The sequence below is a fragment of the Arvicola amphibius genome, chromosome 15 (assembly GCF_903992535.2).
Source record: "Arvicola amphibius chromosome 15, mArvAmp1.2, whole genome shotgun sequence".
NCBI lineage: Eukaryota > Metazoa > Chordata > Mammalia > Rodentia > Cricetidae > Arvicola > Arvicola amphibius.
The window spans coordinates 48,310,758-48,324,299 of NC_052061.1; the positions used below are offsets into that span (position 1 = coordinate 48,310,758).

Here is a 13,542-nt window from a genome sequence, read left to right on the forward strand (position 1 = left end):
TCCACTACATAAAGATGGCACTCAATGGCTGGTAGGGACCTGAGTGCTCAGCTGTAGCTCATGGACCTGAGAAAATTGATTTACAAAGAGAAAGCACGGGAGAGGCAGGCAGGCGGCAGCAGCACACTTTATTCCGGGGGTCTTCAGGTCCATTACCTGCACCTTCATGATGCACCCACACCCACAGGGGACCCCGCCCTGTTACTGGTCTTTATAAAGAAATATTCCATCGGTGGTGTGGCCTGAGTTAGGAGCCCCAGGCTCAGCAGAGACGCTGCTCTCTGGCCAGCGTCTTCCAAGCTCAGCTGCTCTCTGAGGCTCTGGGTACTTCTCCAATGGGAGACACACAGACTCCCCTTTCCTGACGAGCTGCTGTCTGGAATACAGGGAGGTCCACAGAGTGTTTCTGCGAGCCCTTCGGAAACCCGCAGGGAACATGAGGCACTTGATCGGGGACCCCTGCACCCCAGCTGCCTAGACAGGCACTTATCACCACTCCATGTCCCCTACCAGCATGGCATTACCATCAAGCACCCCCACAGGCATGGCCAGTCAGCACACCAGCTCCCAGTCCCAGTGAGCAACCCTTTCTCCAGCAGCACAAGGGATGGGCATGGAAGAGGTCACAGCGGTCCTGCTACGAGGTCAGCGGTCCTGACGTGGCAGGCCATGTTCCAGCGGCACTAGGGATGGGCATGGAGGTTGTCAGCAGTCCTGATGTGGCAGGCCATCTGGGCGCAGCAGATGAGCGTGTGCGTCGTCTAGGACCTGAGGCCCTGGTCCGACCTGGGGGAGGAAATCAATGTCTCGTCCTGGGCAACTCGGCAGTCCTTACCCACCGCTCCAGGGACTTCACAGGACCGAGCGACTCTAAACATGATTAGATGAGGGACAGGGTGTCCCTTCCTGGTAAATCCACACCAGTTTGTCCATGCAAAGCCACCTGAGCTGCTAGGTGTCCCTTCTCTGGCTGGGCCAGATCCTGACAGGTCTCTGTGGCTCTCAGCATGTGGTTGGCATAGAAAGCAGGGATTTAGAGTGAGCTCTTTGAGAACAGGGTCAGGAGATACAGGAATGCTGGCCTGTTTGTGGGGAACACCCTGAGAGCATTGTCTTGGGAGCCTCAATACCTACTTATGCTGCTGATAAAAGTGACTACCTTTATTTATTTATTTACTTACTTACTTATTTATGAGACAGGGTTTCTCTGTGTATCAGTCCTGGCTGTCTTGGAACTCACTTTGTAGACCAGGCTGACCTTGAACTCACAGAGATCTGCCTGCCTCTGCAGGCAGAGTGCTGGGATTAAAGGCGTGCACCACCACTGCCTGGCTTCTCTTGGTCCTGAGTTACTAACCTTTGCATCCCAAACGCCCCCACTCTCCTCCTCTGCGTGCGGATTGTCCCTACATGACCACTGAGAGGAAATGAGCAAACCAGGGTCTGGTGACTCTGAGCCATGGCTGATGTTGGCTTCTGCTTCTTGCCTGAGACAGTGGAGGGAGGGAGCCTGGGCACCCACAGCAGATAAGGCAGTGCCTGCCATGTATTAACTGGGCCTCACCTGAGTGGCAATGATGTACTGGACAGCACCAGGGCTGGGCTCCACAGCCAGCGCAGCTTTCAGCTCATCAGAGAGAAGAACAGGCGTCACCGGCAGCCCCTTTAGGAACCTAGGCAAAGAAGCAGAAGTGTGTCCATGATGCCATGTGTGGGAGCCCAGATGGGTGATTCTTCAGAGAGAGGTGGCCAAGGGTGGGAGGGTTCTTTTAGGCATGATGAGAACACTATGAATTACATCTTTTGCTAAGTGGCACAGGGTAGTCAGACCAGTCCCAAGAGACCAGGGACTACCTGCACAGGCTCAAACCTGTTCAATAAGGAAGAAACTGGGGCTTTGCTTGAATCCTATGCTTCAAAACATCAGATACTTAATGTACTCATCAGAATGCCTGATGCATTTCCTAATAAAACAATTCTGGGCTAAGAGGTAGCTCAGCGGTTAACTGCACTGGCTGTTCTTCCAGAGGTCCTGAGTTCAATTCCCAGCAACCACATGGTGGTTCACAGCCCTCCATAATGAGATCTGGTGCCCTCTTCTGGCCTGCAGGCATACATGCAGGCAGAACGCTGTATATATAATAAATAAATAAATAAATCTTTAAACAACAACAACAACAAAAACTCAATTCTAGGCTAAGAAGTGACTCAGTGGTTAAGAACACTTGTTGCTCTTGCAGAAGACTGGGGTTAGGGTCCCAGTACCCACAGGGCAGCTCACCACCATCTGTAATTCCAGTTCCAGGGGACTGGTGCCCTTTTCTGGCCTCCAAGGATACTGTACACATATGGTGTACAGACATCCACACAGACAAAATACTCAGCCTAAAAATTTTTTAAATAAAACACAAGCTGGTCTTTGCTGAGGGAGGGCCCCTGATCTTCCAAGACATTATTTCTCTCCAATAAAAGAAGAAATCAACTTTTTTCTTTTTTAGATAGGGTCTCATACTACAGTCCAGGCTGGCTTTGAATTCACCTCCTGAGCACCAGTATTATAGGTGAGGATCACCTCACCCAGCTGAAATACCATGTCTTAGGGGGTGGGAATATGGTATTTGTTCACACATCCGCAACCTTTCAATGCTGCCATCTGTGGGGCTGAGTCCCTGCAAGACAGTCAGTGCCTGAGATCTCCTGGTGTAGTACTGTGAGCTCCATGCCCCTAGCAGACTGTTCTGGGCATCTCCAGGGAAGAGGGGCACACAACTCACTTGTCTCCGTTTGTTGCAGGGGGAAAGCTGTGCCTCACGGCTGCCACGAACTCAGCCACAGTGTCATCCAGAGTGAAGATCACAGCATTGGGGCCTGCATCAAAGGTGTATGCCACCTGGAACCCAAAATATCCCAAGCTGTTCACTCAGCACCCTTAGCACTGACCCTCTCTACCTGAGGGGGAACCTAGCGTCTCCCAAGTTGAACTGGGCCCATCTGTGCCACCCAACAAGGGAGTGGTATCAATGAAACACACTAATGTGAGTCACCTCTGCCTGGAGCTCAGGAAGAGGCTATGACCTGTGCAGGTCACACAGCTAATGTGTTTTAGGGAAGACACAACACAGAACAAACCAGAACTATAGGGTGGAGTTTGTCTGTGCCACGTCTGCCACGGTCTGGAGGCCCATCCTGGAGGCCACTCCCAGCCCCACCCACTTCCATAACCTTTGTCCGTGTGTACCATGTCCCCCATCATCGGTTCATGCTCCTAGCATCAGCCCCACAGTCCCTGCAAGCTGGACCCTCTGCCTGGCTGCACCCCCCACGCTGTCACCTTTGTCTGGCCGTGGTGTGTGTTAAAGCCGTGGACTAGCTGGATGATGCGTCTGGAGGTGTCGTTGAGGTAGGAGATGGGTGGGAAGGTATCGAGGCAGGTGGCGTGAAACTGGTTGCTGTCCTTCATGGTCAGCTGGGCAAAGGCCTGGAAGTCCCGCTCCTGGATGCAGCGGGTCATCTCCTTCATGCGCTCGGGAACAATGGACTCCGCCCGGAACTGCAAGGGGAGCGAGCGGGTGAGCGGGTCTGAGCACAGGACCTCCAGAGTCATCGCCCCACCAGGAGAGCCCCATCTTGAGCAGCACACGTCACCTGCCCTCCCCAGCAAGCAGGGCTCTGGTCCCTGCCCTCCCCAGCGGGCGCTACCTTGAGCAGAGTACTGGTCTCCACACTGGTCTGCATGCCCACTGTGCTGCCCGTTTGCTTCTTCTCGGCGCTCACCTGAATGAGAGATGGCACTGGGCCCGGGCCACAGGGGACCCACAGCACAAGCCCTGCCCTCTGCCAAACCAACCCTTGGCTCCTGGTCAGGGAAGAGTGATGTGGGTCTGGATCTAGTCACATCATGGGAAGGGGCACAGCTCTGCAATGTGGGAGCCACCGCGGATCCTACCATCAACAACCTTGGCTGTTCCCCAGCCCCTGCTAGCCTAGGATCCTGGTGAACCCCAGATAGATATAGTTCTTTCTTTCTTAGCCCAGCCCTGGCTAAACAGCCATTCCCCCACTGGCTGCAAGCCCATCCACTTACCACAAGGATAAGGATTCGGAGTTGGGGCCAGTGCCACTCTGGGGCTATCTGCCGGGCGATGCTGTCCTTTCCATCGCTCTGCTCCCCCATCTGCCACTCCACGAAGCCCCCATAAAGACTGCGGCATGCGCTGCCTGAGCCCCGCCGAGCCACTTCGGAGAGGTCCCCCTCAACCCCATAGACCCGGGCCAAGGTATAGGCTGAAGGCACAGGAAAGAGACACGAAGGCAGGGTGAAGCCAGCTCTGCTAGGTGCTCCCCGCTGCATAGGAAATGAGATTCTGAGGGGGCAGAGCTGGGGCGTTGGCATCTAAGCTGGCATCTCCCAGCTCCACATCGTTTCACTTGGCATTGAGTTTGGAAAGGCAGTCAGCCTCGTAAACTACCACAGGACTGGGGGTGAGGGGGAGGCTTCTTAGGGGAGCTGTACCCCAGTGGAGCGCGAAGGGGAGGGGTGGCAGTCAGAAGGTCACCAGGAGCAGGGACCAAGGTGACAGTCTGAGTCCTGTGGCTCCAGGAAGACAATGGCAGCTCTGGGGGGAGACAGCAATGCAGGCAGTGAGGCAAGCTTGCCGCTCATCAGCAGGAGCCTTCCCCGAGTCTAGCCATCTTGAGAAGGTGACCTTGCATCCAGGTCTGGCTCACCTACGCCTCCAATTCAGAATGACGCAGGAGCCAGCTGGACCAGGGAGTTATCACCCCTGGAGCGAAGAGATAAGGGTGGCCTGAGCTCATGGTGAGGGCTGCCTGTGCCAGGGATGGGGGTGCCACCTACAGTGACCCAGGGCAAGAAAACAAAGATGATACTTGGGGGGGGCGGGGGTTCTTGACGATAGGGTCAGCAACCCAGAATGCACCTGGGCCTGAAGCCGGGCCAAGATCTTGGAATTTTCAAGGGAGCCAAGATTCTCCCACCCCGCCTCCAGGTTATTTTCTACTTTCGGGTGGCTTCTGTTGCCTGAGTCACTAGGGAGCTGGAGGGCCCTCACACAGGGGCAGAGAGGGTCTGGTGGTCAATTGCATTCTGGGAAAGGACAAACTCAGGGCCTTTTTACAGGGAGCTCCCACGATAGGAGCCCTGGGTGCTGACAGGCCAGAAACCCCACCCCTACTACCTCAAAGCTGAGCCCTGGGTCTCCCAGTCCCTGTGAGCACCCACCTAGGCAGGCAAAGCCCGCTGCTGATGATGCCAGGCCTGCAGCAGTGGGGAAGTTGTTCTCCGAGGCCACGTGCACCTTATAGCTGAGGCTGAGGGGAAGTGCGTCCCCATCCCCTGTGCTCCTCCGCTTCCGAGCCAGGCGACGGACTGTAGGGGAGAGGGCACAGTGAGTGGCAGTGCCACTTGGCAGACCCACTGGAGCGACCTCATCTGCCTGCGGCCAGGAGTGGGAGGAGTACGGCTGAAATCTGTGAGGCAGTACCGCCCAGACCGCCCACATGGACTCCCTCCTGGGATGCCCCAACTCCAGCCCCTCTCCTATGGGCGCTCAGCATCCACGAGGGCACACAGAGTGGCTGTCATCCCAACTCACTCTCCCTCAGGCAGGCCTGGAGTCGTGGCTGCCCCACATCCTCTTCTTGACCATTCAGCCAGATACGGTCCTCTGTGAAGTCCTTGCTGATGGCGGCAGTTGTGACAGTTTTTAACTGAGGACAACAAGGGCTCGGGCTGAGGACCAGTGCCAGCACAGCATCCCTTTCTGCCCACGAGGCCTTTCCTACCTACGGCTAGTATGGCTGTCCCCCTGGGCAGGGACAAGCACGTGGAAGGTCAGGGGGGCCACCAAGGTCAGCCCTGGCTGGGTAGCAAGCCCCTCAGGCTGGCCGCACTGGACTGGCCTTCGCCATGCGGGGTCTGTCTCACCCACAGCAGGACCGCGGGCATCTGGTCCCTCTTGAGTAAAGGATCCTAGATATAAAACTAGCCCTGCGGCGTTGGGAATTTGTGCATGGATGAAGAGACGAGGGGACCGTGTGCTGGGCAGTCCAAAAGGAATTAGAAGGACACAGGCCGGCTTCGGTTCCCATAAGAAGCCACCCCATTCTAGCCATGAGAGCGCAGTGTCTATGTGGTACAGTCACCTGGTCCTGGTGCAGCGTGACACTCAGAGAGGAGTTGATGGGCAGGATCAGTGCTTCATCGCGCTTCCCCCCTGCAACAATAATCCAAGCCGGTGAGTTCCTGGCACCCGACTGGCACTCCGCAAAGGTGCCCTCACCCCCGTGTACCACCATCCTGTCCTCACTGCACAAGCTGTGCCACCACCTCAGCAGCCTCCTGGGCTGGCTGCAGACTCAGAGCGCAGGTTCCCAGAGCACAGGCGGAGGCCAGCCCGCCTCTGCCTCATGCTTCTTCCATCTTTTCACTTCACAGATACAGTTGTGGAAATCTGCTAGGTAGCACATGTGGCTAGTGGTCTCCTCTTGCAACCGGAGGAGCCCAGTCCCTGACCATGTCTCCGACTGCACCAATCAGAATGGTCCGTCTCTGCCCAACACTCTAAGCCGGCAATGAACAGATGGAGGGAAAACCCAGCCAGCTGAAATGTGATTGACATCCAAACCCCAGCCAACCGCAAAGCATCCCACACAGCAGTATGCAGAAGAAAAGTAGCATGCATTTAAAAAGAATATCTGTATATAGTCTTTGAAAATTTCATACATGTATACAATGTATCTTAATTAGTTTTACCCTCCATTCCCCTCTCCAACTCCTCCCAAGGGCCTCTTTGTTTGTTTGGGAGGATCTTACACATGCTAGGCAGGTGCTATACTACTGAGCTATAGGCCCAATCTTGGGATCATGTGATCTTTTGTTCTTGTCTGGACAGGGTTTCTCTGTGTAATAGCCCTGGCTGTCCTAGAACTCGCTTTGTAGACCAGCCTAGCCTAGAACTCACAGAGATCTGCCTGCCTCTGCCTCCTGAGTACTGGGATTAAAGGTATGCACAACCACTACCTGGCTAACATCATGTGATCTTACCAACAGAAAAGAAAATCACAAACATTTGTGTTTTAGGGAAGAATTATCAGAAAAAAATGGGAAGGATGAAGGACTTTTTTTTTGTTTTGTTTTGTTTTTAAGACAGAGGCTAGTTATGCGGCCCAGGCTAGTCTAGAAACTGTAAAGATACTTTCATGGACCAAGGCAAGAAAGTCCACTGCCACCAGCTCCATCCTCTTACCTGATACAGTGTTGTTCTTCCAACTAATCAGGCAAGGAAACATAAAGCACAAAGAAACTATAAAGAAAGCCACTCCTAGTGGCAAAAGGCTTGTTTGTCTACACAGAAAATCTCAAAAAACCTACCGAAGTTCTCAGAAGGAAAGAATGTGTTCAGCCACACTGCAGAACACAAGACCAACACACACCTTCAATCCCAGCACTCAGGAGGCAGAGGCAGGAGGATCTCTGTGAATTCGAGGCCACAGGAGTCAGGGCTACGCGGAGAAAACCCTGTCTCGATAAAACAAAACAAAAGACAAGGAAGGTAGGGTACAGTGGGCTCAAGGAAAGGATTGCCCACACCACTGGCCTTCGGGGAACCGGAGGCTAAAACCACATGGAACTGCGGGTGTGTCTGTGAGAAAGACTAAGGTGAAAAATCGGGACTCCACTGGAAGGCGCACCATAACACGGAAACCAAGACGGCCCGTGTACTGCTGGTGGGAAAACATGCGGGCACAGCCACCCCAGGGAACCCACAGTTCTTTAACACAATAAAGAACAGTTGCCACCCATTCTCCGAGAAGCATTCCAGGGCCTCCGAAGGATGAACGTTCACACAAAAGATCTGCCCATAAACACGAGTAACAACTTCATCAGTAGCAGCCCCTAGGGTTGCTTATGCTGTGGAATAGGGCCTAGCAACGGGGGAGGGGGAAGGGGGGCATGAACCCCGCTGCATCCACCTGGATAAGCTTCCAGAGAAGTATGCTGACTGAACTGAGCCAAACTCAAGAATCTATAGACTCTGTGGATCCACTTACAGGAGCAGTCCTAAATGACCACGTAGGAAGGAAGAAGGGCAGGTGAGAGGCTAGAGTGAGGGGCGCTGTTCCCTGCGATACCTCCCTAGTTTAGAGGGTTACCAGAGACCGAGGAAGAGCAAAAGGCTGCACCTCAGAACAGGAGGTGCGGCGGCACCCGTGTCGACAGCAAAGCTTCAGGAGCGACAGCAGAGGCCAGGCCTGAGGTGTATCACATAGCTTATGAGGCTGGCCCAGGAGAGCCCCACCTCTCCCTAGCAGCGAAAAGCCTTAATTTCACCCTCCCAGATTCGCAATGGTGTGCCCTTCTCCAGCCCAGAGCACAACCAATCCCAGCCGTAATGACCTTCATCTCCAGCACCGAGTCCCCTTTCCCTGTCGTGATGAAATTCCCCATATCCAGCCCCGGGATCGCCTATCCTGGCTTCGATGATTCCCGTCTCCAACCCAGTGCCCGTTGATTCCGGTCGTGGTGACGCCCCTTTCAGCCCTGAGTCCCCTTTCCAGCCGTCTCTAGACCAGTTACTACAGATCTGGACCATGGGCCTTTTCTCTCCGGCCCTGGGACCCTGAATCCCGGCAGCAGTGATCCGCATCTACACCCCTTTGCCCATTGATCCTGGTAGCTGGGGCCCCGGCCTCCAGCTCCCAGGACCCCCAATCCTGGCTGCAGTAACCCGCGTCTCTGTGCCCATCGATCCCGGCGGTGGAGACCTTCCTCTCCAACCCTGTGCCTTGATCAGTTCCCATCCCAGCCAGGATGATTCCGCTCTCCAGAACAGGGGGTCCTGATTCCAGTCGCGATAACTCCAGCCTCCAGCCCTACGCCCCGATCCCAGCAGAGGTGACCCCTGACTCCAACACTCACAATACTTGATAACCGCGATGTTGACCGGCGCGGTGCAGGTGACGACCAGGTCCTGAGGCTTTTCCGAAGCCATGGCCGAGAGAGTCTGGAGCCAAAGCTGCAGAGCCCAGCACCGGTCTCCGACCGGCGCCCACAGTCTCACGCGCTGCCATATGATTGGCCCACGGGCCGTGCTGCTCCCGTGCCGTCCAATAGGCTGTGGGCCGAGCCCACGATCCACTTTTTAGCCTATGGATAGAATCGAATGATGTGCGGGCGACACTGAGCCCGCCCCGCCGCTTCTAAGCGCGTGGCCTCCAGCGAGGGGCGGAGTCTGCTCAGGGAGTGGAACCTGCGCGTGCGCCTTGTGCATGGGTGGAATCTGCGCAAGCGCGGGAGTCGTCTTTCTGGCACCCGCACCTCTGAATAGCCAGACTGTGGAGACGGACGGTGGGGCCATCTGCTGTTCCAGAGCTCAAGAACGACAAGCATCCTGCCTCTCCGTTGCACACACAACCCACTAGACCGCGCATCGGGAGGGATCCCCTGATCCGCAGCCCAGGATCGTGCCAGGGCCCCGCATCCTGGAGTATTCTACATCCACAATCTGGCTTCTCTTGTATGCACTATCTTGATTCTGGGGTCCCCTAGCCTGTCTGGACCGTCCAGCTTACCGGAGGTCTCGGGCTACAGGTGGATGCGCTACATCAGAACTGGGCATTTTCAAATGCTGTCCTCTTTCCCAGGTTCTGGTCACTTTTCATAGTTGAAATGGATTACCACATCTCTATGGGTTTTTGTTGTTTATTTTGGTTTTGGTTTTTCCAAAGAGGGTTTCTCTGTGTAACAGCCCTGGCTGTCCTGAAACTTACTCTGTAGACCAGGCTGGCCTCAAACTTAAGAGATTCTCTTACTTCTGCTGGGATTAAGCACGTGTGCCACCACCACCTGACTTTTACGTCACTTTTATTACGGCAAAATATGCAAAACAAAAATCTTGCCATTTGGCCTTTATTTTTAAGTTACAGTTCAGTGACATTTAGTGTCCTCACTTGGTACAGCCATCACTGCTGAGTCCACTCATTATCCCACAGAAACAGATACAACTTTCCAGTTCCCCCCCCCACATCTCTTTTAAAATTCGTGGATTTTGAATAGCTCAGACATCAAAGATGCAAGAGTACACACTATGAAATAACCAGGCCCCCAGTTCGGTTCTCAGTAGAGCAGATGGTAACAATGCCTCAACAGCCTTTGGGTGACATTTATACACAATGGTGGGGAATTGCTCTTTCTCCAGCCTGTTTTTCTACGAGGGTGCTTCTTGAACGCTTTTCAGCTCCACGCCGAAACAGCTTCCTTGTTTGTCTAGACTGTCTAGACTTATTCAGACTGCCCCCCACTGAAGCCAGGCACAGCGCTCGCTGCCCTTGCATTTTGTGTGAATGTGAAGTGCTTCTGTAGGATTCCTAGAAGCGGGTGGCTCAGCCAAGCAGCTATATGCCTGGGGCACTGTTGAGAGCTGCTGGCATGCTGCCGCCTTGGAAGCTAAATTGATTGTTTGGCTCTCTCCACCGGAGTATGGGAGTGTGAACAGGCCTTCAGCAGCACAGTAGATGGCCTGTCACATCAGGCTGCCGGCTAGCCAGTCTCACTATTGTTTCTTTGTCTGTCAGACAGCTCTTACTTTCAGTTTCTCTTGCAATCACTTTTCTGCTTCACAGGAAAGAAAGAAAAGGACTTCTCCAAAGGTGCTGTCTAGTTGCTCCAGAGGGACAACAGTCTCAGTGCCTTCACTGAGCTCCCTGGCAACAGGAATGGAGAGGGCACCCATGTACCTTAATAGTCTGCACCTGCCCTTCTTGTGATGAGGAAGGGAAGGTTTCTACAGAGTCTCTGTGTTAGACACTGAGCTGGGCAAAAACCTGGGCTCCTGGGTACTTCACCTGTCCTACTGCTTAGAATCGTAGTATTACATGATGTAAAACCAGTGAACACAGCCAGGCCAAATGGTAGAAAGAACTGGCTGGGTGGTGGCGGCGGCACATGCCTTTAATCCCAACACGAGTGATGCAGAAGCAGGTGGATCTCAGTGAGTTCAAGGCTAGACTGGTCTACAAAGTGAGTTCCAGGACAGCCAGGACAGTTACACAGAGAAATCCTGTCTTGAAAAACCAAAAATAGAAAGAAAGAGAGAAGAGAGGAGGGAAGAGGAGGGGAGGGAAGGAGAAGGGAGGGGAGAAGAGAGGCTTCAATACAGAAGGGACAGTTACATCCATTGGAACGTGTGCATGTTGTTATCAGTCCCAGAGGGAGGCCAAGATCACCTCACAGCTGAAGGACCCCAGTGCTTGACATCATCCTGGAACCCTGTGTGCCTTAAAGCTAAGAGTCAGTGGGAAGTCACCTCTCTGCTCATCAGATATTATAAAGTGTCTGTCAAGAGTGTGAGGTTCATTGTTAGGTCAGGGGAAAAGAGAAGAGAGGGGAATACAGCCCAATACCGTGCTGGGAAGGAAGTCCACCCAGCGCTGGGCACCATCCATCTGCTGTGCCCTGGAGCTTGGCCTGGACAGGCCAGCAGAGGGGACCAAAGCACAGCTGTGATTCCCATATAGGCCTTTTCCAGGCCAGGCCCTGGGGACAGAAAACCTTTGAAAGCGACCTAAAAGGGGAGGATACTGTTTGTGGATTTCTGTGTCCTTGTCCCTTGTCCCTTTGAACTCGGATCCCCAGGGAAGTCTTCAGAGGTCAACATCTTTCCAGAGCAGTTGGTCTGGGCCACTAGAGAGGGTAGGAGAGAGGCAGATTTCATTCAGGGGTTCTGATCCCGTGTGAACAACAACACAGGGCAGGGCTGAACACATTCAGAACACATGTAGCCAATCTAGCAGGTGGCTATAGGCTGCCAGGGGTCGCTGTGTTTAGTAGGAAAGGACTCAGAGTAGAGGTGGGGCCTGCACAGAACTGGGGAGGAAGAAATCCAGGGTTAGGAAAGGTTAGGGAAGGAAAGAGGGAAAGAGGCACGTTGGGGCTACCCCGGGCTGGAATTCCCTTGCCCTCGCTTGACAAGAAAATTCCTTTCTTAGCCCAGGCCAGAGGTGTAGTGACCTCCATGTTCTGTGTTGGTGCCTGGCTCTTTACGCCCGCTTTCCCACTTCCCCGGCTGGTTCTTTGCCCAGACTTTGGCCCTTGTTACTTGGCCCTGACAAATGAAGCCCTTGCACCGGGTGACCTCTACAGGCCCTTCTTTGTTTGAATTCTGTGACCGCAGCCCAACATGACCTTCAGCGCAGTTATGAGCCACACTTTCTGTCAGGGGCCAGTGAGCAAACGCTATTCGTGTGTTTTGAGAGAGAGGGTGTCACAGGAAATGCCTGCAACCTCAGACAAGGAGCGTGTAAACGGAAGTGGCTTGTTCTAATCTACCTTTTCATGTCCTTTCCAGGTATCACAAGTAATTCTTTATTCGTTTTCTTTAAATTGTGGCCAAGTAGGTATTGACCAGGTTAGGTTAGTAGGGAGCTTGCCTAGCAAGACATCCCCAGCACTGGATAACAAGGTATGCTGACACACATCTGTAATCCCAGAACTCAGGAGGCGGAGACAGGAGGATTAAGAGTTCACGGTCATCCTCAGCTATATAGCAAATTGGATGCCAACCTGGGATAATAGAAACGTTGTCTCAAAAAAAAATTACAAACCATAAAATTAGCTGCCATGCCCAGTAGTGGTGGTGCACGCCTTTAATCCCAACACATGGAAGGCAGAGGCAGGCAGATCTCTGTGAGTTCAAGACCAGCCTGGTCTACAAGAGCTAGGACAGGCTTCAAAGCTACAGTGAAAACCTGTCTCGAAAAAAAATTAGCTGCCACGACTTTTTTATACACATAAGTGATGCTGGACACACCCACATTTGTGTAGCCATGACCTGCTTCCTCCTCCACAGGCCTTCAGTTGTAAGGACTGTCTTCTGAGCCAAACTTCCACCATCTTCAGGAGTTAGGTTTGATCTTCTTCCCGAAGGTCATGGAGCCTTCACCCGAGTACCCAACCATTCTTTCCAATCGATTGTGTACAATTCTGCCAAATTTTCAGCTCTTGGAGATAGGCTGGTCAAGAAGACTAAGGGAGGGGGTTTCATCTATACAGCCACAGCCAGGTGGAGGTCGGGGTCATGATGCTGGGTGCTGACCTTCCAGTATGACGGCTTCAAGCTCATCCACTCTCCTGCCTGTAGCCCCTTACACGGCACCCTCAGTAAGCCAGGGAGTTGTACGCTAGTTTGTCAGAGGGAGCCACTGAGAGGGGCGGACATTGTCTATGTCTCCCCCTGGAGAGGAGCTTTAGGCACACAGCACAGTCATCTGGCAGGACACACGAAACGAAAGCGGAGTTCTGGAAGAGTAGTGATGTCCCTGAAATGGGTAACGAGACAGACAGCGGAAGCTGTGCTGTTGAAGAGGAGAGCATCACAGGGGGAGGCGTGGCGCACACCTTTAATCCCAGCACTCCGGAGGCAGAGGCAGGTGGATCTCGGAGTTGGAGGCCAGCCTGGTTCACAGAGCGAGTTCCAGGTCAGCCAAGGCTACACAGACAAAGCCTGTCTCAAAAAACAAAAC

At 53.6% G+C, this 13,542-nt stretch overlaps 1 protein-coding gene across 1 annotated transcript; it reads right to left on the reverse strand.

Moving 5' to 3' along the window:
* Positions 1-111: 111 nt before the first annotated feature.
* Positions 112-9,089, reverse strand: Mvd (mevalonate diphosphate decarboxylase). Its single transcript, XM_038313265.1, has 10 exons — positions 8,942-9,089; positions 6,166-6,236; positions 5,616-5,730; positions 5,243-5,389; positions 4,085-4,284; positions 3,700-3,774; positions 3,332-3,550; positions 2,775-2,890; positions 1,565-1,673; positions 112-786 (listed from the first exon to the last, which is right to left on the reverse strand). The coding sequence occupies exons 1-10, from the start codon at positions 9,012-9,014 to the stop codon at positions 706-708; spliced, it is 1,206 nt and encodes a 401-aa protein (XP_038169193.1). The 5' UTR covers positions 9,015-9,089; the 3' UTR covers positions 112-705.
* Positions 9,090-13,542: the final 4,453 nt, after the last annotated feature.

Bases quoted from the DNA above. Each gene is read 5' to 3' on its own strand.
- Mvd (XM_038313265.1), bottom strand. From the start codon at position 9,014: ATGGCTTCGGAAAAGCCTCAGGACCTGGTCGTCACCTGCACCGCGCCG. The intron at 6,237-8,941 runs GTGAGTGTTGGA...TTATTGTTGCAG, and splicing joins CATCGCGGTTATCAAGTATT to GGGGGAAGCGCGATGAAGCA. The intron at 5,390-5,615 runs GTGAGTTGGGAT...TCTCCCCTACAG, and splicing joins CCAGGCCTGCCTGAGGGAGA to TCCGTCGCCTGGCTCGGAAG.